General features: G+C 44.0%; 1 protein-coding gene across 1 annotated transcript in view; it reads left to right on the forward strand.

Moving 5' to 3' along the window:
- LVRN (laeverin) overlaps window positions 1–22509 on the forward strand; it is a 933533-nt gene that overhangs the window by 709818 nt on the left and 201206 nt on the right. The window contains exon 14 of the mRNA XM_069625536.1: window positions 10599–10746. Coding sequence (XP_069481637.1) covers window positions 10599–10746 — 148 coding nt within the window. The remainder of the gene's footprint in view (window positions 1–10598; window positions 10747–22509) is intronic.

Consider the following 22509-nt stretch of genomic DNA (forward strand, 5'->3'; position numbering starts at 1 on the left):
TTCATCAGGGACTGTCTGGGGTACACGTTATGCACTGTGAAGAGCAAATTCGCAAAGCACTATGCTTTGTGCGGGTATAGCCCATCTAGTGGCTAATTATTCAAGATTGTAACATGCAGTTAACAAAGTGCAAGTGCTAAAGACAAACAGTTCAAAATCCTAAGACTATAAATGTTAGGTTGTGGGCACGTCCACGACGCAGAGCCTGGTGACTCCACGTATCACTGTGGGTCTTGCTACATGTGGATTTTCCTAAAGGTCTTAAGTAGTCTGGTCTCAAGTTGACTGATCAGAGGGCAGGGAGAACGCGCTTCCCTCTTACAAGTAGGCGCAAGGAATGATGATATGGCAGCGGAATGCTGCAAGTTCTTGTTTGCGCGGAGACCATGGGCCTCATTACGAGTCCGGCGGTAACCGAGGTGGTAAAAACGCCTGGTTACCGCCGGACTCGTATTACCATTCCGCCTCCGTGATTCCCGGAATTACCGGGGCATTACAACCCCGGTTTTCCGGGAATCATGGAGGCGGAATGGTGTTAATCCCCATTCCCATTGAGTCCTATGGGACTCAATGGGAATGGGGATCATGGAAACACCGGCAGCATCTCGTAATGCTGCCGGTGTTTCCTCGTCCGCCTGTAGGCGGGCGGTGTTAAACCCGCCAGGTCAAACCTGGCGGGAACATCACCTCCCGCCTGCAGGAGTCGGGATCAGGTGGTCCGGAAACAACAGTGGCGGCGGGTTTACCGCCACCGTTATTTCCGGACCGCCTGATTTGTAATGAGGCCCCATGTGTGATCTTAGATCCACGAAAAGCCAAAACTGATGTAGGTTGGTATGCAATGGTTCTTTTCCGAGGCTGCCCAGGAAAGTAGGAGCAAACGACAGTGTACGCGTAATGGCATATCAGTGTGCTGGCAGATAGTCCAGAATAGTAATGCGGTCGCTGATCTCTCAGGCCACGGGTTTGCGAGCATCTAGGAGTTACGGCGTGCCCATGCACGGCCTCAGTCCTCGCGTGCAGCGCCATCTGTAGCGTTCGTGTCCCGAAGTGTCTCAGCATGCCTAAACTACAGGGCCCAGATGAAGAAGCAAAACTAGAGAACCAACGACCCAAGAAGCGCAAATCCCATCCTACAGGAGCTGCTGCCTACCCTGCAGAAGAACACTGCAGAGAAGCAGATACATGGGTTGCGTGGAGGCGAGGGAGGAGAGCACCCGAGCTCCTAAACACTCCAAAGGGGAGTGAGGATAATAAGAAACTGGTAAAGGTATCTGAACACCATTGTTGGACTATAGGATACCAGAAAGTAAAATAAACACCCCCATAGGGTGAGCCCAAAATCAATAACCAGCAATGTATTACCAGAAACCAGAGAGCCAGAGAACCACCAAGAGGGGGTGAACCTGAATGCATTAACCCATGAAAGATCACCAGAAGCCAAAGGGTACGAAAAACCCCAGAGGGGATGAACTTGACTTCAAGGATTTGCAGAGTCAAATTGTACACTTGAAGAACACATTTTCTATCTTGAGCAATGCTTTGCTGGGAGGGGTCAGGAGTGCCCTTTTATTTAGAAAGTAAAGGACCTTTGTTGTGAGCTGCACAGAGAAGCATAGGCCTGAAAACCAGGTGAGAAACTGAGCAACATTAGAACTTTGTTTTTGAGCAGGTTAAGGCCTGAACCGAATTCGAGAGAGACATTTGGGGAGGCCGTATTCGATTAGGGAACCGCCACCTTAGAAGTCGGGCTAGGGGAGGCAGTTCTTATTTACTCTAATAAAATTGAGGCCCTTTGAAAAATGTCCAGCTGTCCGTCTCCTGTGTCTTACCGACCACAAAGAGTACTGCGTTAATATGCCATAGGTATTGTCGTGATATATCAGGTGTACGTACAGCAGAAGCAGCTTAGGCCAGGTGCACTTTCATATGATTGTCACGTCTTGTATGGCTAGTGACTTCCATGTTATGTTCGCTATAGCCTCACACACCAGGTATACTCATTAAATGCTAAACAGAGTCTCACATTCTTAGGTGCTGCTTTAATATGCTTAATGTAGTCTTCTATGTGCAGGTACTGCCTTCTCATACTAGTTATAGCTTCACATGTCAGGTAGAGTCACAGTATGCAGGGGACAGCCTCACGTGTCCAGGTGATGTCATCATATGCTAGGTGCCATCTCAAATACGCAGGACTGACCTGTCATGTCAGTTAATGCCTTGAAGAGCTCAAATAGTTACCATGTATGGGGTACAGCTTCACATGGTGCTGGCATCACATTTTCTTCTTTCACTTACTCTCTTCATGCCACTCTCTCGTTGTCTGCTTGCCATGCAGTCATGGATGCCAGATACTTTTTTGCACCTCATGCCGAAGGCTAAGATTCTCTTGTTCTATGGTTTTACTATTCGTCTGCTTGTGCCTTTATTGACTAGCTCCTTTCCTACCTGATTGCTTCCTCCTACGACTTGTGCCCATAATCTTGGAGTAATATTTGATACTTCTCTTTCTTCCATCTCTTTGCTGCTTTGGGATGTCATTTCCATCCATTCAGGATCTGTAAGGCCCTTTGTTTTCTTTTCCCGTGTCCAAACCTCTAGCGTCGGTTCTAATTCTTTCTTCTCTTGATTGTTGCTCTACGATTCTTCTTGGCCATCCTGCATATTAACTGGCTAATCTCTGTTCCATCTGTAGCTCATCTTTCTGTCTGCTCTTCTCCCTATCACCTCATGAATCAGTGGATTCTGTTTTACTCATTCATTGGCTTACCTTTAAATCTTGCTTGTTTTTTCACTTACCCTGCATTGTCTTTAAGAGTCTTCACTCCACCTTAACTGCTATCTGCTTATATTCTCCCCTCATACTCTGAAATCCCCATCCTAGTTCTGCTTAGTTGTTTCTCGACCACCATGTGCTCAATCCTGCTTTCTTTCCTTCTCTTTACTAAAACCAAAACACTGGAATAGCAGGGACGTCATTTCACCAAAATGCCAGGTATAGCGGAAGGGGCATCACACGACCCTTGACCTCTGATGACATCACAGGAAGGTGTGCCATTTGACCCCACCCCAAATCGACATCACGGGAAGTGATGGAACATGACCTTTCACCCCTTGACAAAACAGGAAGTGGCATCCCGCAGCATTGTCCTAAGTACACTACAAAAAATATGATTGCGATATCACTATAATGTGATATACATTTTATTTTTATTTTAAAACCTTTATTTTTAGCTGACGAGTACAGTACAACAAGGACTTAATACAGAGTTCCTCACTCATACATTTGATTATATAACGATTAGTGGTATTTAAACAGTTCTGGATGCACCTATTAATTGGTCGGACCAGGTTGTGTCCTCGTCTGACTCTTCCTGGATGGCTTTAAGATATCTACTTAGGGGGCCCCATATGTCTTTCGGTCTGCAGGTAGCCGACACTCTGATTTAGTCTGGTTAATTCTGTATCCTGAGTATTTTGCGAATTAATTTATCTCTTGCATCACCGGGGGTAGGTTGGCCTCAGGATCTCCTATGTATAGCATGATATCATTGGCATATAACAAAATAAATTGTGGGAGCCCCGATGCGGATTCTCCTCCAGGCGTGTTTATATCTCAATCTTGCCACTATGCCTTCTATGGTGAGTGCAATCCTGAGGGCGGAGAGTGGGCAGCCCTGTTGTGTGCCTGTGTGTAATTTAAACCCTGATGATAAGGTCTGATTGGATCTGATTTTGGCCCTAGGGTCTTTATATAGCAACCGTATATAGCTCAGGAATCCCGAACCGAAACCCATTTTACATAGAATGGCATACATGTAACTCCATGATACGGAGTCGAATGCTTTTTCAGCATATAGAGCGACCGCCACTATTTTTGCATCTGGGTCTAATTGTGAGGTGATAGCAAAACATCTGCAGAGGTTCAAAGCGGTGGATCGAATGGGGATGAACCCTGATTGGTCTGGGTGTATTAATTTATTCATGTAGGATAGTACGCGATTGGCTATTTATAGATCTTGGTATCTACATTTATCAGGGACAGGGGACGGTAGGACGTGGGTTCATGTGGGGGCTTATGTGGCTTGAGAAGGACCCTTATTATGACCTCTTTCAAGGATTCTGTTAGTGCTCCGTTCCCCAAGGCCTCTTCCCACACTTCCAGTAATTTAGGGGTGAGTTCCGCATTAAATGACTTGTAGAAGTCTGCTGAGAGACTGTCTGAGCTGTAAGTTTTATCCGCTTGTAAGTCCTTAATAGATTGTCCAATCTCCTCTATGTTCAGGGGGAGGTCTAGTGTCTCTCTGTCTAGCGGATCCAACACGGGTAGCGGAAAAGAGTCCATATATTTTTGGAGCTCTACCGCAGATACTAGATCTGCATTTGCATATAGTTTAGTGTAGAAGTTCAAGAACACCTCATTCACCGTATGGGTGTCCGTGCGTACAATCCCATCTGAGTCGGTTATAGCCATGATCTGCCTCATCTCTTGTTCGTATTTGATAAGATTGGCCATAGATCTGCTGGCTTTGTTTCCCTCACCATTCCTCCTGGCCCTTATCGGCTGTGTCATGTAAAAAACTTTGACTTCTGCTAGCGCCTTCAATTTGGATAATTGGTCTTGTAATGGTTTCAGTTTAGCAATCCCCGGTGTTCGTTCATATGTATTTTCTAGTTCTTTTAGTGCATGCTCGGTTTGGTTCAGTTCTCTCCTTATTGCTCTAAGAGTACCTTGTGACTGTGATATTAGGTGCCCCCTCAGCCAGACTTTAAAGGTTTCCCAGACCATGGCAACCGATTTCACTGATCCAGTGTTGCGGTCAAAGAAGTCAACTATGTCCGATCTTAAAGGTTCTATCACTGATTCGTCTTTCAGTAGTGCTGGAGGCATTCACCAGTTTCGTAGATTGTGATCTATGTCTACCAACTGTAGTTCTAGGAGGACTGGAGAGTGGTCAGACAATGAGCGAGGGAGTATGACACAGTCTCTCATGGTTGGGATGTATTCAGGTGAGCACAACCAATAGTCAATGCAGGAGATGGACTCGTAAATATGCAAATGGAATGTATATTCCTGCTGGTCTGGAAGTAGCTCTCTCCATTAATCCACAAGGAGTAATGTGGTCATAGCCTGGAATATGGTGATATACATTTTATAAAAGAATGGATCACCATATGTATCGTTAATATCAGTGGGTATATGCCCATATTACCAAATTACTGTGATGGGAAGCAGACATCCAAGGCCAAATGATAATCATGTGTTGTTATATAGCACTTATGCTTAAGCGTTTTATATAGGACAAATAAACATACAAATATCACCCAACCTGTGTTGGTACTCATTTATCGACCTCAGAAGGATGAAAGGCTGAGTTGAGGTGTTTAAGAACAGACTAAATCAGTGACTCATCCCCTGAAGTGTGCCTGATATAAACCTTTAATGAGTCTTGCTGTTATTGTACAGAATTCCAGAAAGACACATTATTTGTTATTCCTATTATTTCTTATTTAGGGTCACTGCTGGAAGTGTTACACTTTCAGAATCCCCATAGGCCCGGACAAGAAAGCCAGCACTCCAGAAACAAAGAGCCACATGGCGCTGGCAACAGCCCAGGATGGATTTAAAAAAAAGAAAACTCCTTTTTTTTAAAAACATTTTTTTAGCAGTAGAATGGGAGACCTCAGGGGTCCCAGGTGCGACCCCCAAATGACGTCCCTGCCGAATAGTGTTCCGCTAGCCATTCAATCGCTGTCCTCTTTTTCTCTCTTTTGCTCTATCTAAGAAATCACCTTTTGTCACTCTCTTCCTGTTGAATTGGTTATGGAATTCTGCATTTGTTCATTTATTTGTATCGTTTTCCTCATGTTCAGCACTATAATGTAAATACTAATAATTTGTCAAGTGCATCTGCAAATGTCGAACTACTGCCATCCAATGCCAGAGAAATCCTGCAATGTTTGGTATAGCAAAGATAGGTAAGTTCCACCTCATGCGTTCATGTGCTCCTAGCATGTGCCAAGGGGAGCCTCAAATTCCTCAGTACTTCTATATAATGGCAGTTAGTACTTATATACCTGTTTTAATAATCTTATATAAGGTATAAGTGCTGCTGTCGCATGCCAAGCGCACCCTCAAAAGGAACAGTAATACAATGTATTTTGCCAGCAGCTATTGCCTCATATAGCGATTATTATAGTAATCAGGTAGATGTTGCCGCCTCATATTGTGTCTAGGTGATGGCATCATGTGCAATGTGTAGCTTCTTGTGTCCCAGTAATTACATCTGATGCCAGTTATTGTGTCATGTGGCACTCTCACATGTTCAGGTGTAATCATTACTATCTCTTTGCCCTTACCTTGAAGAGCCTCATAAACCACTGTGCCACCAATCAAAAGAACTAGCAAATTGAGCATTTTACACCTCTCAGAGAATTGATGAAAATAACATTGACATTTTAAAGTATTTGGCAAGTACTAAGTACAACAAGCCAGCATATTGAAACGTATGACGTTATAAGATTGCATTAATTAAGTGCCAAGGACGAATGTGCTCGACCCTTTTGCATAGACTTGCATAATAACCTGGCGATAAAGTGCAAGTTGTTCTTTGCATGCACGTTTTCAGGTTTTGCACTGCATTCTAGTCACAGTGAGCTAAAGGTATTGTGTCACATGACTGGTGGATTACATACCTGCTCCAAAATGGGGAACCTTTGCCAGTAGCATGCATGCCAAAATGCCCAATGTCTAGGATGGTGTGGGGCATACCATCCGTTTGTATATTGAGCTTAATGCCGGAGTCCAGCCTCTAAGCGCGGGACCGGGATTCAAACTGTGACGCTTTGTGTTGTCTTTCTTCCAAGACAAATGCGTTGCCACTCAACTATATTACCCGGCCATGTTGACATGCATACAGAAGCAAATATTTTCCAACGCAACAAACATTCATGCACTCAATCAAACCATATAGCCACGCTCAGTCAGGCAATATTCTCCTCAATACAAGTTATTCATGTTAAGACAACATTCATTTACAGGTGACATCTGAAGATGAGAGGAAATTATTTTTCAAATACATAACCACAAAATATACTGACATTGTGTAAATGAAAGAGTGCACCAAAACAAAGAGCAGTTGCATATGACAGGAGGCGCTATACAAATACAAGATGACATGACATGACAGGCTATTAGTTAGCCTCTCAAAAGGATTAATATATGTGATCTTGTCAAGCATAGGGGCGATTAAAATCATACTGTCTTCGGTAATTGGGCATTGTGTTCCAGTAATACTTTAGCCAACCACGCAAACGTCAACAAAATAAATGTACAAGAAGCGAATACATCAATACTTTCCGCACCTACCACTTTGTTGCCCAGCTGCAGAAGTATGGGGTGCCATCCCTGCATTTTCAACTCGGCGCATACATATCTTGAGTATAAAACACACAGTTAACACATCTGCGAGAGCCCTTTTTTCATGCAACTGACTAAGCCCTCAGCCCTCACCTGGGCCCTCGTTTTGCTCGGGCCTGCCGCGGCTCGGGCTGCGGGCCATTACCTGCCATGTACGCCCCCAGACGCATGGGTGCTAGCTATAGGTGTGCCAGAAGTAAATGCTAAGTCATGAATGCTGCTCACATGTTGGCCAGCTGAAAATATGGCCACGCTATTAGAATCAGTTATATATCGAGCATCTTTAAATTAATGTTGATTCCCTCTTTGCATGGGCAAGAGGGGCATAGCCCTACATTTGGCTCCTGCAGTAAAAAGCGTTTTAGGGGTTACACCATTCTGCTGTACATCTTTCGCATCCCACACATTGGGACTTAAGGTGTGTTGTGAAAGTGATGTGCGTACTGTGCTTATTTAGTGTCAGGAACCCAGGTTTGTGACCCATCTCCTGTACTAGAAGTTGTATTTGCAGGTTGCTCAGCGCACCACCGGAACAGCTGGTCTGGGACAGTGCAGAGGTTCCTGTGTGGTCTATTAGTGACCTGCAGTCATTTTAACACAGGACCATACAACCAGGGACTACACGCCCTCATTACGACCTTGGCGGAGAACCATGGTGCTATTAGCACCATGGTCCATGGCGCTAAGTTGCCAACTCCGCCATGGTGGTTGGCGGACTTACCGCCCCATTCCGACCTTGGCGGGGCGGTAAGTCCCCAATCCCCATATACCCTGCCCCATTCCCATTTTTGCCCCATAGGGCATAATGGGAGTGGGGAAGGCGTTAATTACGCCACCGTAAATTACGGTGGCGTAATTAACAACAAGGTCCCTTAGCGCCATGGATTTTAACGCCTGCAAAAAGCAGGCGTTAAAATCACCATGGCGCTACGAGAACTCGTACTCAGGCGGTAAGGGTCGGCGAGGTTTACGCCGGCGTAAACCCCTTACCGCCTGGGTCGTAATGAGGGCCAAGGAGTTTAAACGTCTTTATTAAATGTATATGTTCTTGACTGGACTGACTGACCTGACTATATATACCATGTTCCCCAGCATGGCGGACACATGGAACACTGAGACTGCGGGACAATGGGCATATCTCCCATGCCGATAGACTTACCTGAAGAGCATTCTGAAGAGGAGGACTGTTACAACGTGACAGTTGAAAAGGGAGAGACGGGATCAGAAGACAAGTAGAGATACACCGAAAGCAGGACAAAAACACAGGAAAAAGAAGAAAGTAAATCAGCACTCCCTGGTGAGGCTGCGGAATCGAGCTCCCCTCCTCCCCCACAGGGCATCCTGGGTATTGACTGGCCCACATTTGACAGCTGCAGTCCTGCATGAAGTGAAGCCTCAGGCTGCCTGTGGAGTGCGGCCTGGGTGAAGTAAATACCGGAGCCCTGGGCCGCGTGTGCGGGGCGACCCTGAGAGGAGAGCGTGGCCTGGTAGGAAACGGCCCACCAGGTGGCCAATCTGGACATACCGTGAGGAATGGGAAAACCGGCCAAGTCAGGACGGCGATCCGGTGAAGTAACGCCCCAGCCTGGGGCCCCATGTGAAGCATCCCCGAACCGGGGCGGGCCGTCAGGGACATTCACCCTTGGGCCAGATTGAGCAGACCAGAGAAGGTGAAAGTCCCAGGTCACATGGCATGCGGCGGCCCACTGGGTAAAGATAGCAGCACCCTGTGAGGATGGCCACCCACCCCCGGGCCAGAAAGGGTGGGGGGTGAAGAGTGAAGACCCTGATGCCACCAGCGGCTTGCGCTCGGCTACCAGCATGACGGGGAGAGCGGTGCATGACTCACGTCTGATGCGGATGGAGCTCTGTGCGGACTGCGCGGTGGACAACAGTGAAGGCTCTGCCCAGGTAGGCTGGACTTGGGCGCAGCTCAACTGGGACTTTCCCCGCCCGCAGAGGAAATAAGGACTCGTAGAGCCTATGAATGAAGAACATCATAGCCCACGCTCTGCCACAGAGGAAAGTGAACGGGTTTCAGAGTCCTGTACAGAGCAAGCCCCACCACGCTGGAAAGTGACAAGGCTGCCAAAGCCCCAACCAAACAAGGCTCCATATGCCTTAATCATTCAATCCAGTGCCACAGAGGAAAAGGACAGGGCTGCCAAAGCCGCCACAGCACAAGGCTCCATAAGCCTTAATCATGCAATCCACCGCCAGGGAGGAAAGCACAGGTTTGCACTTGGCATGAGCTCTTCTCCTGAAGGGCACTTTAACATCCGGTGCCAGGCACTCGCAACAGAGCCCTGCATATACAAAGGCAACAAGCACCAGGACCAGGGGAAGAGAGCAGACAGCAAGGTATTGGGATTCACGTCATGTTATTTATCAATATGACTGACAAGTGGGGAACGTATCACTAAGGGCACACTGCAGCTGCCAAGGTTTGTTAAAGTTATGCAATGGAAATGTGTTTGTGGAAAGTAGATGGGTGGGACTGAGAGTGTGGTGCCCAGAGAAGGAATGAATAGGAACTTGCTTAAACTTCAGACACACGGGGGTTTGTGCAAGGGGTATCTCCTATTCGTATTAATGCATTATCAAACATAGAATGGGGACTCTGAAGTGGGGCACGTGTTGATCTGTCGAAAGTGGATATGTTTACCTGTTTAATACGTTTTCACATTTTTATATAAAAGCCTGTAAGGGTAACAAAACTCCCCCTTCCGGTTTACTCTGCCTTATTTAGTCTCAGGAGCCCAGGATTGTGGCCCATTTCCTATACGAACAATTTTATTTGCAGTTTACTCAGCACTCCAGCAGAACAGCTACCCTGGGATGGTGGGGTGGCTCCAGTGTGGTCCATTACTGGGCCAGGGTAATTCTAACATTTAGCACTCACGGGCCAGGGCCATAAAACCAGGAGCTACACATGTATTATACTTCAAAGATTGCTTAAAGTCGGTTAGCTTTTTGAAATGCAAATAAACTGCACTTATAACCTGATAAACACGGTAGCCCTCCTCCTCCTTGTTTTGCAATTAGTGTAAAGTATTCACCTTTCAGTTTTGTTTCAATTACAATGCAAGGGATATGTCTGCTGATTCCAGGCCTGTATTTAAGCTAGTTTAAGAAATATAATGCACTAAAACATCTATGTCTGTGCTTGTCATTTTAGAGCTGGATATCTGGACATTGAAACGGCCCTCAGCTTAACAAAGTACCTTGCCAAAGAAGAAGAACTAATTGTGTGGCACGCAGTCCGCCGAAACATTCTGTTTGCGAGACAAACTCCAGCCTACTACACCTCTCTTCCACTGTGGAAGGTACACACATCACTTCACTTGGAATATTTTTCTAGAAGGGTGTACCTCCTATGTAAATAAACTGAAATGCATGTCCCAGTACCATTGATCCAAATAAAAGGTGGTGTAAATTGTTGTGCTTATCAACAAGAAGCTAGTATAGTAAATTCAGGTGAGACTGTTGAATTGCAATTTCATATCATTTTCAAACAGGTACTGCAGTAAAAAGAGCACAGATCACCTGAGCAACATTAGCCAAATTGGTTTTAAAGCCATGCCCAAATAGATATGATGAACAGAAAACATTTAGCTGTAATACAAATGATCCCTTGGCAGCTTTCATGGATTGGCAGCCATGGTTAGTTGTGCTGGAGTGGTTTATTTGGCTGCTTCCAGGTTCAGTGCCTGCCATTAGACCATCAGGCAGTATCTGAAGTGTTTATTATTCCCCTTACTAACATCATGCATGCACCTAATCATATATTGTATTTCCGGCACAACATATAAATATGTATGACTCCATCGAATAGGTCCTTATTCAATGAGAGAATCATAACCTGAGTCCCTTATGGTATCAGCTTCCCCTTAAACCTTAAAATAAATCAAATATTTGGATTGCAAAGCCTTTTCAGAATTAAATGTTTAACGGAGGCACATTTGTGAAATATCTTGTTTTCCTCCGATAATTTATCGTATTGCTGTATTTGATGTTATTAGTTAATAAGCAAGGCGATGATAGTTGCTTTAGGCTATAGAATTTCATTTTAGACATGCCCAGATCTGCACACATATTGAATGACTGGACTTCCATTGGTAAGTCTATTCACCATTTACATATAACAACAAATTGCCACTGCTGGGCGTGTCGTTGCTGATCTACTTTTTCAAGTTGTTCTGTTTACGAAATGTTTCACAGATACAAATGATTGCATACTAGGCGACTCAGTTGCGTAGTAAATACTTGTTTCCACTTCTAAATGCACCAGATGATGGTAGATTTCTAGTTCCATTTTGTTTTTTGTGGGAAATGTACACACCTTGCCCATTGCAGTCTTCATTTTGACCAGGCCCTGCTCGATCCCCGCATACATTTATATGGTGTGCACTATATTTAAGACTTTGATACATTCTTTGGAGAATTTTGATTTCTTTAAATATGTGTACACGGTTTAATGTACGCTACTTTGTGGGGTTTTTTCATTCCTTATTTTCTTCCAGGTTTTGATAATGACATTTAATCCTGGCATGATGGTGTTGTGGCCAGTACTGTCTGCTTAGAACAGCTGGGCTTCCAGCTTAATGCCAACCATAACATTTGCAAGCACATTCAGTATGATCTGTTTTTGTTACAACCAGGAAGCATTTGATTTAGATAGCATTTTGGATCGCTCACTTTTGCTCTCTTTTTTCCCCACCGCATGGCAAGCACCCCAATAGATGTTGTCCATTTGTGTGTATCCACACACCAATGGACAAAACACCTACATTGTGCGTGTGTGTAGATTTACAGTGGATGGGTAGAGTCACACAACTTTCACTGACAACATTCTCACAACCACGCGTGCATCTGTTGCCCAGTGACTATCTAGGTGTCGTAATGTACGCAATATTTACATGTATATGCACAGTGGGGCCTCCTGCCTGAAAATTCTCTCATGAATTTGAATGGGTTTTGCGAGGGGGGTGCGCCCACAGCATGCAAGGTGCAAAGTGTGGCTGCTATTCTGCAGCCAATGGGTTTGGGGAATTCTCATATTTGCATTCCCTTGGATCTATGCATTTTGTTGGGCCATCCTGACCTGGCCCTATCTGTCATCTCTGATGCATATTGTTAGTTCTCTAAAATGTTTCTAAAATGGATGGCATCTAGCCATCACAAAACCAACTCTGCAGCCCTATGTATGGTGTTGCTCAGACTTGTCTATGGTGCAAATCTAGCTCGGGAGCAATGGTGCACTCTATAAGTGGAAGGGAATGCAAGACAAGGAGCCGGTGGAGGGAGATTGGCAGAAACCCCCCAGAAATTAACAGCAATGGAGTGCTGGAGGGTGTAAGCCGTCCAAACTAGTGGAGCATAGCATGATAAAGTTTACTTTCTAGTTTTCTAACGCAAGGTCAAAGATCCTTGTGTTGCATTCCCCTCCAGAACTGTTGAGTTTCTCGGTCAGGTAAGAGGAGCCTTCGTTCCCACTGCCTTGTGGGAGATGCAGGCTTTCATGAAGGTGATGCAGACTTGGAGTGTAGTCCTTTGAGAATGGGTAGGATGTGGTTGTATTTGTCTACGCTTTGATGAGGCAGGTTGAACAAGGTTTCATGGTTTCAACCATAGCTAGGTTGAGACTGGGAGGTTAAGGAGGGGCAGTACAACCATTTAGGTGGGTCAGAACAACAGCTTGGGCAAAGGTTCTGAAGTTTGAGGACATCATCTTGAGGATAAGGGTGCAATAGTATCATTCCGTTTGAGTTTTCTTGGAGATGTGCTGTGTGCCTTGAAGGAGAGATTGGTTGATGGGGGGTGGAAGTGTCAAGTCTCTTCAAACAACCTTGTTATTGTCCACAGTCCCTTATCTATTTCAAGCTTTTTATGTTCTCATATCAGCTAATATAAATGCACAATACACATTAAAAAAAGATTATGATACGTTAAAAAGAAGAGCTGGATATTTTGTTCATTGAGGAATTTCAGGTCACTTGGACATTCCAGATTTCAATAAATGTAGCATTACTGCAAATGAATGAACTTCGTCTTACAGTTCTATTCATGAAAAAGGATGACTTTCAAATTTTAACAAATCACAGAAACCAAGTAGTGCTCACATTAAGTGTAATCAAGTTCTTAAAATCACACTGTTTTTATCTGCCCAAAAAGCTGGATCAGGACGGCTTTCAGTGATGCTTTGGCCCCAATCTATCTGTGAGCAGGTGGCACACAAACCTTCGTGATGCTGTTTCTCATTTCACCACTGGGTGGCTCCTTGCTAATGAATGTGGCCGAGAACCCGTGCATTCATCGGCTGATCACAGGAGTGATGCTAGTAGATAGAGAGTGTGACACAAGGTTGCATTCAAGCACATTAGGTGTTGCTTCCTGCAATAGACTTGGAAGAAAGCATTTGAGCCATCAGGGCCATCTTAAACATTCTTGGGGCCCTGGGCATGGACATCTTTGGGCCCCCCCTCCATCAAACCAAAGGACTTAAGTGATCAAGAACATATGGTGGCACCCTCCCCCCCACCGTGATCATATCCTATAGGTTGATATGCTGACTCGCAGCATTCAAAATAATTATGATTACTCCCTTTATGTCCCCTTAACCTCTTTATTGTTGCTCTAATCAGAATGATAAACAAGTAGCATTTGAAGGCCAACATTAACAATCTATGAAGAGGTTACTTCTCTTCTAGTATAGAAACAGGATACTTTTTATCACTAGCATCCGGGAAGATATGCAGCCTGTAGTATTAATGCAGGACTGTATGTAAAAGGTACATGTAACCCAGAATAGGCTGAGCACTCACATTAGCTGCCTCTGAGAATGCAAAAGTGCTCAAGCATGGATAGAGGAGACAAATTGTAAGGAAGGAGAAAGCTACACATAGCATAGCATGGACACTGAATGAAGATTAGGAGCTACCAGGAAGGTTTCTCTATCCAGACAGAGATTAGAAGTGGGACATGGTTTTCAAATAGTGTTGCCATTAGAGATCAAGGGAACAAGTGCCTGTGGTGTGCAGTATATCAATGCTCACTATTATAGTGGAAGCAACCCCATTGCCAGTGAAACCATGAGTGAGGCTTTTATGAAGGTCATGCCCTGAGAAGGAAATCACTCTGAAGGGCTGAAAATTTTGAAAGGTTTAGGGACTGGGAATTCTGAGAGGTTAGGCAATAAAAAATAAAATGAGATGCCCAGGATCACACACTGCTTAAGGGGTGAAGCTGGGATTTGTGCCAACTATGCAATTTCTGCATTTAAAAACGTTATTTTCCAGCTCTTACCATATACTAAAACAATGTCTTCATAAAACTGACTTGCAAAGTGCACAAATCACATTTGCAAACCTGACAATTTTTAAAACCAAAATATTACAGAAAGGTGTTACGGAAAATGGGACTGGTTCTAGCTTCATTCTCCCTATCATCAAGGAAAGTATATAAGTGCCAGCATACCAATCAATGTGATTTTACAGATTGTATCTATGTATGTCTTTTGTACGTTTAAGCTTTAAATACTTCCAAAACAATGGCTTGTGAAATTGTCATTCATAAATGTGCAGAAAAACCGTTGACTTTTATACAAAAAGCAAAACGTTTTTTGTGTCAAACGAGCAGACCTTAAAATATACTTGCTCAAGGCCTACAACATCTGGTCCACGCTCTCCTGTCTACCACCCCTTCCTCTCAAATTGCCTACATAAGAAAGATCAAGTAATGGGTTAAACGATGCCACCAGCATGCAAGAAGTCAAACCTCACAGAAGACAGCACAGGAATGCAAGAGATATTATATGATTGACCAGGATCACTGTATCGTTTGCTGGCAAAATCCAGGATACAAGCATGAACACTTTGGTTCCACAGTCTTGAATTTGGATACTTATTCACCTCTTGGACTAATAGTTTATGCTCCTCTTTGAAGGATCCCCTTTTTTAGAATGCCCCATCTGAACAAACCAATGTCTAGACCTTCACCATATGAATGATATTTTAGTTTTTATAGCAAACCGTATCTGGTGCAGGAATATTGCTGATAATAGCACCTTTTATGCTGCAAATCCAAGTACATATGCAGGTAGGTTTATGTACATCAGAAATAGGAAAGGTGTAGCCAGTCTTGCTGGAATGTGCTCTTCTAATCTTTCATATGAACACATATCTCTGCAATGAGTGCTTAACAAACTGAGATAACTGTCGAACCATTGTGGCACTCAATTTATCAATATGGATTTCAACTTTGGCTATTGCACATGATCAATATAATTCCCACAGGAAGGAAAGAATGCTACAGAAGTTGTGCCGTACGGAACACATACACTATGTATACCACAGTGAACACATAAATCATTACATGATTAATTGATCAAGACAGAACGTAGTTGTCAAAACAGACAGGGAATAGGTTTAGCTCCTCAGCAACATGCCATAACATCTCCTATCGTGTGCTATTTAAGTCTGGTGAACAATGGAATCTTACTTTAAATCAGGCAGTCTTGTGGGGGCCCCCTGCAAAGTGGGGGCCCTGGGCAAGTGCCCATTTTGCCCTCCCATAAAGACGTCTCATTCTCGCCAGTCACTTTGGCAACTGCTTTATAAATTAGGTGACCTAGATCAACTGTTTGTGTTACTGTTTGTGTTACTCGACCACTCTTACTTTTTTAAACATTTCACGGTTACATACTTTTATGAATAATTCACACAGCGGGCCATAGCATGATCCTGACATGCTACTGTACAGTATTTGCAGAACGTACATGTGATCAACTTGGTTACTCCTCTGCTGGATCCAGGATTTTGAGGGGTAGAATGGCCCCCTGAAAGGAAGAGATATTGTACGCTGTATATTGCGATCGCCTCTGTACCCATCATTCCAAAAGCAGAGCTGCTGTTCATATACCAGAGAGCAATATGTTTGCAAAAGTGTGCCACTGTGTTACACAAGTGTCTGAGCCAGCCCCTGCACCCCCGTGCAATCAAATTGGTCTCCTCAACAATGCAGCCAACCCCCCGCGCTCATCCCCCATCTTTCTTACTTCACAGTTAATCTTTCCGAAACATTACCCTCTTGCCAAGCTATCCCAATCTAAAACTTGGGAGGCGGGCTGCGCTCATCACTGCAGGAATGTATTTATTTTTGAAGTTTTATAAAGCTCGAGCCAGGCCCCAGGGGAGTGTGTTCACATTACAGATGTCACCACAAATATAAGTACATAACACTGCCAGAATATCTATAAACAATATCTCAGGACACCAATCTAATACAAGGGATTGTTCAGATATTTCATTTATCTTTTATTAAAGCCCATTACAGAATGTATGACAGTACTGTCGTAGCCACTGCCCACGACTTTCAGTAGAATATTGGACACATTTTGGTTACTTTTATGAAAATGTTGACCCTCCAATAATTATATTCCATAATCTACTGACAAAACAACTGACAAAAACATAGTTGTCCCCAGTTCCTTCCCCCCTATATTTGTCAGATTCCTGGATACTTACAACAACTCCACAAGTCTGCTGCAGCAGTACCTAGACTTTACATCAAAATCAAATTCATCTAAGACCTTTCCATCGAATTTTATTAAACGGAAATACTTTCCATCGAAATGCATTTTCATCGAATAAAATTTGATGGATATTCGATGGATCGTTTCAATTTAAAATTAGGGTAAGGGGTAGGGGAAGGGGAAGGGTTATGGCAAGAATTAGGATTAGTGTAAGGGTTAGGGCAAGGGTTAGATTTAGGGAAAGGGGTAGGGCAAGGGTTAGAGTTAGGATTATGGTTAGTGTAAGGGGTATGGCAAGGGTAAGACAGGGTAAGGGGTAGGGCAAGGGTTAGGATACGGGGTAGGGCAAGGGTTAGATTTAGGGTTAGGACAAGGGTTAGAATTAGGATTAGGGTAAGGGGTAGGGCAAGGGTTAGAATTACGGTTAGGGGGTCTCTTGGGAGTTGGGGGGAACCCCCCAAAAAAAAACAATGAAGCGTTACATGAAGCTGCCCACTGCCAACATCCTTTGAAGATTGCACCACTGGACAGCTCCATGTAATGTTTTAATGTTACAAAAAAATGCATCCAAATGCTATTTCTTACATTTAAAAGTGCAAATCCATCGAAACTTGTCAATTTCTATATTCGATGGACAGGTTTTGATGAATATGCACTTTTACATGTAAATGATAGCATTTTGATGGATTGGCATTCGATGCATTTCCATCAATGGATTTGCATTTCGATGCATTTCCATTGATGGAAAGACCATAAACCTACTGCAGCCTTCAGACTCGCTGTCACTCCCCCTGCCTGCCACCACAGCCTACCACTGCCATCTTCTGCTCTCCGTAGCAGGCAGTAATGCAGGGGAGTAGGGGAGAGACACTATTTGCCGCCGAAAGCACAAGCAACCAGGGCCCAAAAAACAGGAGTACAGAAATGTGACAAATTGCTGCTTCATTAATTCAGCCAAATATACGCACATGGATTCTAGAGCTCCAAATGCACTCTCAGCTAATTACAGGCAGGCAGTGAGTTTTTAAACAGCTGTGACCTCCCAACCAAAAGATACATTCCTCGCTCTTAGGCAAAATGGGATTGGGTGGAGAGTATAGGCATAATTACAGTCTAAAAGGGAAAAAAAATTGGATTGGTCTGTCTAGATCTGGTAGCTCTGCCTGGCATCACCCCCATGAGCTCAGTGCAAGCCTTGTCAGTTTAGGAAATTTACCAGCATGTGAGCAAAAATGATGGGTGGGGAAGGTGAGCTCAGAGCACCGCCTGTTGCCCACTGTTTGACCCCTCTGACTTCCCAGATCTTGAAAAAGGACACAATGAAAAAATGCAACACAACATGAAGATGGAGCATGCTCCATCTTCATGTTATGTTGCATTTTTTCATCTTCTATCTTCAATTTGATGGGAACGGCCTTATCTGTCTGAATGAGCCGTCTTCCCCAGCTCCAGGTCACATAAAAATTATTTTCTCTGCTGGCTTTTATGAGGGATTTCGGCCTTTTTGTAGTTGCAGGTACTGTATTTTTTCAGCTGACTCAAGCTCTCTCCCCAGCGTCCTTGGTAGGGCTGGTCATGCGGCCCGGCCTGCTTTGTTTCTCTCAGAAAAGTGAGTGTATCATGCCTCAGCCCTGTGTAGAGCTTTCCCAATTCTTTTCAACACAGCTGTGGTTTCCATTTTGCTTTCATGGCTGTTCATGGTAATTGCTTTGTTGGTGTCAGCAAGCAGTACATGTGTGTTGTTTTGTCACTGGCTAATGTCTCTGCAGGTGTGTTCAGCAATGTGGCCTTTTCATGATTACTTTAGTGATGGCATCCAGGTGGTCTGTGGGGCTACTTCAGTGGGTGGCATCCGTCGTTTTAGGGGTGTGCAGGGGGGGGGGGAGTTTGAGACCCCCTCAACATTCTATTCCAGAGGTCGATAAGAAACTTAAAAAGAAATAAAAGGCAACACTGACAGATTAGATTTCTCTTTTGAGGCATCCTACACCTGAGTGCCTTGTGGTCCATAATGGCCAACTTAAAATCAGCCTTGTCTTTCACAATGCAACCTCAAGTAGATACAGCAAAAGGTGGCTGCATTAGGTAAAAATGTATTTGCATTGGGAAATGTGGCAATTAAACATATCAACGCCTCCTGCAGGCTTGATAAATACTCTCACATCCTGTGGTTTGAGATATCTGATGCTTCTGCGTATTTGTCTGAGTGAGACATCAGGAATGGTTTTATGGACTTGATTGCTGATGGATAAGAGGCTGCATGTGAGTCTGTATAAACCAGCTTGAATGCATCGAATTGTGTTGGAAGATCTATAGGGACAGCATCAGTGCTGCATATATTGTCATGGCCAAGGCCAGCAGACTTCACCCCCAGCAAGCAATTCAAGTTGTTGGAAATGACATTTGATGGAAACATCTGTTTGGCACAAAAGCCAAAGGAATCCCTAAAAAGGTTTAAGGAGTCACTCAGACTGTCAGTTTTGGAACATCTGTCAATTTTACTCAATTCAAAGGGACTCATGTTGGCACCATGAGACAGTTGGAGGGCAGGAACTGTACCCTATGTTTCTATATTTCAAGCACATCTCTGCCAGAGGCACACTTCCCACGAAGAGCCATCTTACTTGCTTTATAACATGGGCCTGCGGGCTGAATGCAGTCCTTTGCGGCAGACATACTGCCTCCTGAGCTATTTAACTCAGGCTTTTGAACTGCGATCTCTGCAACAGCTACATTAATCCATTTCATTATATTATGTGGATTTGGAAGTGATGGCATTGGAACCTGTAACTTTCAGATTTCTCACACATGTCCTCAGCAAATCAATAAGTGCCTAAAGAAAAGAGAATTTTCCAATAGCGACTTCATAAACTATTGTTCCAGCTCAATGGTTTTCAATTGCAAAATACAGAGGAAACCAGAGATACATTCAACATATAGAGCGTTTTGCTTCAGCTCTCCACTCCTCGCAAGCCACCAGGTGAAAGTCTGTCTGTCCAGCACATGAAGGGCAGGGACTTTGTTTGCATTTTAAAACCTCTGTTCTGCCTGTACTCAGTCACAAAAGAAAGTGACAGCAGAATTTGTTTAATGATCCTTTTAAAGGAAAAATATGACATGCCTGAATGATTCCAGGTACATAGCTAGCAGTACTTAATGTATTGTAAATGCTTGAATGATAATATATTTAGTATTCGGCCGAAGCCGAATATCTCCTTTTCAGCCGGAATTCAGCCGAATACTTACTCAAAGCTGAATTTCCATACACCCCTACTCCTGTGGTGAGACCCTCATTTTTAACCAAAAGTGGTTTCTGAGTTCCACATTAATCAAAACATGTATTTGTTTGTTTTTTCTCACTGCTGGAGATGATGGATTAATTGGGAAAGTGGGGAGTAATCTGACCTGACTCAAGCACCTGGGTAAATTTTGCTTATGTGCTGCTAACAAGCTGAACGTCCAAGGTTGGGTGAAAATGCCAACCAATCAGAGGGTCTATGGGCTAACCTGCTATACAATATAGCATAGACCAATCTGCTGCCCTTTCCTCTGCTACAATCAGTATTATACATATTTAGTGGTACTTTGAGGCGTGCCTTACAGATAAGAGGCAGCCAAGGATGTACTAACACCTATGTATACCATAGGTACATATGTTCCCCTAACCAATCCATCCCTTCAATAGGTATTACAGTTTGACACATAGGATGGCATCATAGATTATGCATATTGGGGTATAGAACCTCTCTATAATCAAGTTTGTGTGTGAGTGTACGAGCCTCAGTCTGATGTCTGACAGTTTATCCTGCTTTATTGAACTGAGAATAAAGTAGTATTTTGCCATATTCTTTGTGTCTGTCTGGTTATTTGGTCTGAGATCTTTATTGATAATCCCATCTAGCACAGGAGATGCTTCAAGGTGCTACAGTACATTTTGGTAGCAGAGGATGGTTCAGGTCTAAGCAACCTAGGCCAGATCCAGACGTTCGACCGCTTCTGCCACTAGCTAGAAGACTGCAGAGCTTCCTGTGGAGAGCAGCACGTAAGAAAACATGTATAAGAAGATACTGTTGACAAGTCCCCTTTTGACAAAATTCCTGTCCAGTCCCCGCAGGTGCCCCATGGACGGAAGGTGAATTGGTCGGTTGGGGAAGAGTCGAAGCTGAGGGACCCGAGCTGAGCAACAGATGTAAGTACCTGCATCTTTGAGCCCACGCTGCACACTGAACTTTTTATCTTATATCCTGCATATTGGATCTTCAAACAATCTTCTACCACTCAGCACTAGTAGGCGTGCCAGACCACCTGCCCCTGGACAGAATCCCTCCATCCGGCTGCCTGCTGACTCCTATTGCCACTGTCGCAAAGCCTGACTGCTGTCTCGTCCTCCTAGTCCACTTCACATGGCTATTCCCTGTACTTCTTACTTACAGTCTGCTTTCTGATGCACACTTGTGGCTAACCTATTCTTCCTCCCCAAGAGTGACTTAAACGGCTTTACCCTCCATAGTACCCTTTGGCAAATTAAAATCCAGGTATGAATTTTAAAACTGCTGCAACCTCCATTTTTGGGCTTTTTGTCAACTTCAATATGTAGGAGTGCTTTTCTAAATTGCTGCAACCTCCATTTTGTGCTTTTTAGTGTTCTTTGCAAATTGAAATCTAGGTGTGCTTTTTAAATGGCTGCAACCACCTTTTTGTGCTTTTTAGTGCTCTTTGGCAAATTCAAATGTAGATGTGCTTTTTAAATTGCTGCAGCCTCCATTTTGTGCTTTTTAGCGCTCTTTGGCAAATTCAAACATCTAGATGTGCTTTTTAAATCGCTGCAACCTCCATTTTGTGCCTTTTAGTGCTCTTTGGCAAATTCAAATTCAGGTGTGCTTTTAAAATTGCTGCAACCCTAATTTTGTGCTTTTTAGTGCTCTTTGTCAAATTCAAATCTAGATGTGCTTTTTAAATTTCTGCAACGTCCATTTTGTGCTTTTTAGTGCTCTTTGGCAAATTCAAATCTAGGTATCCTTTTTAAATTATCCGCTACTCTCGGCTACTAGGCGGCCATGTGAGTCGCTTATGCTCGTGGACTATCTCTGCCTATCACTTTCTCCCCTCTCGACCACCTCCATGGCTCTCTCTATCTCTCCTACCTACTCTCAATACTATTACCTATCCTCCCTCTCTCATGAAGTCTGGAAGAAAAAAGTTCAAGAAAGATCTCCTTTCTTCTAATCCTGGATTACCTATGTCAGTGCTACTTCTAGACACATTGTCAATGATATCCGCTTTTCTGTCCCCTCTTCAGTCCATTGGACTCTCCATCTGATCTCCACTCTCTCTCCCTCCTCTTCCTCATTCATTAATGCTGGAACTAGGTGGGAAGTTCTCTTGGCTGGCTTCTCATCCTCGAGGTACATCATTAATGTCTATTACAATGGCACTATCATAGCTCAGGGTCCTCAACCCAATCTCCTCCCCTTTGACCGGCACCTGCCGTCTCTCATCAACTTCCTTCCCGCTCCTGCTATCCTGCCTTCCTCTCCCTCAGCACCTCCTTCACCAC

Source organism: Ambystoma mexicanum, chromosome 6p, assembly GCF_040938575.1.
Source record: "Ambystoma mexicanum isolate Mex_15411 chromosome 6p, UKY_AmexF1_1, whole genome shotgun sequence".
In the NCBI taxonomy this organism is placed as follows: Eukaryota; Metazoa; Chordata; class Amphibia; order Caudata; family Ambystomatidae; genus Ambystoma; species Ambystoma mexicanum.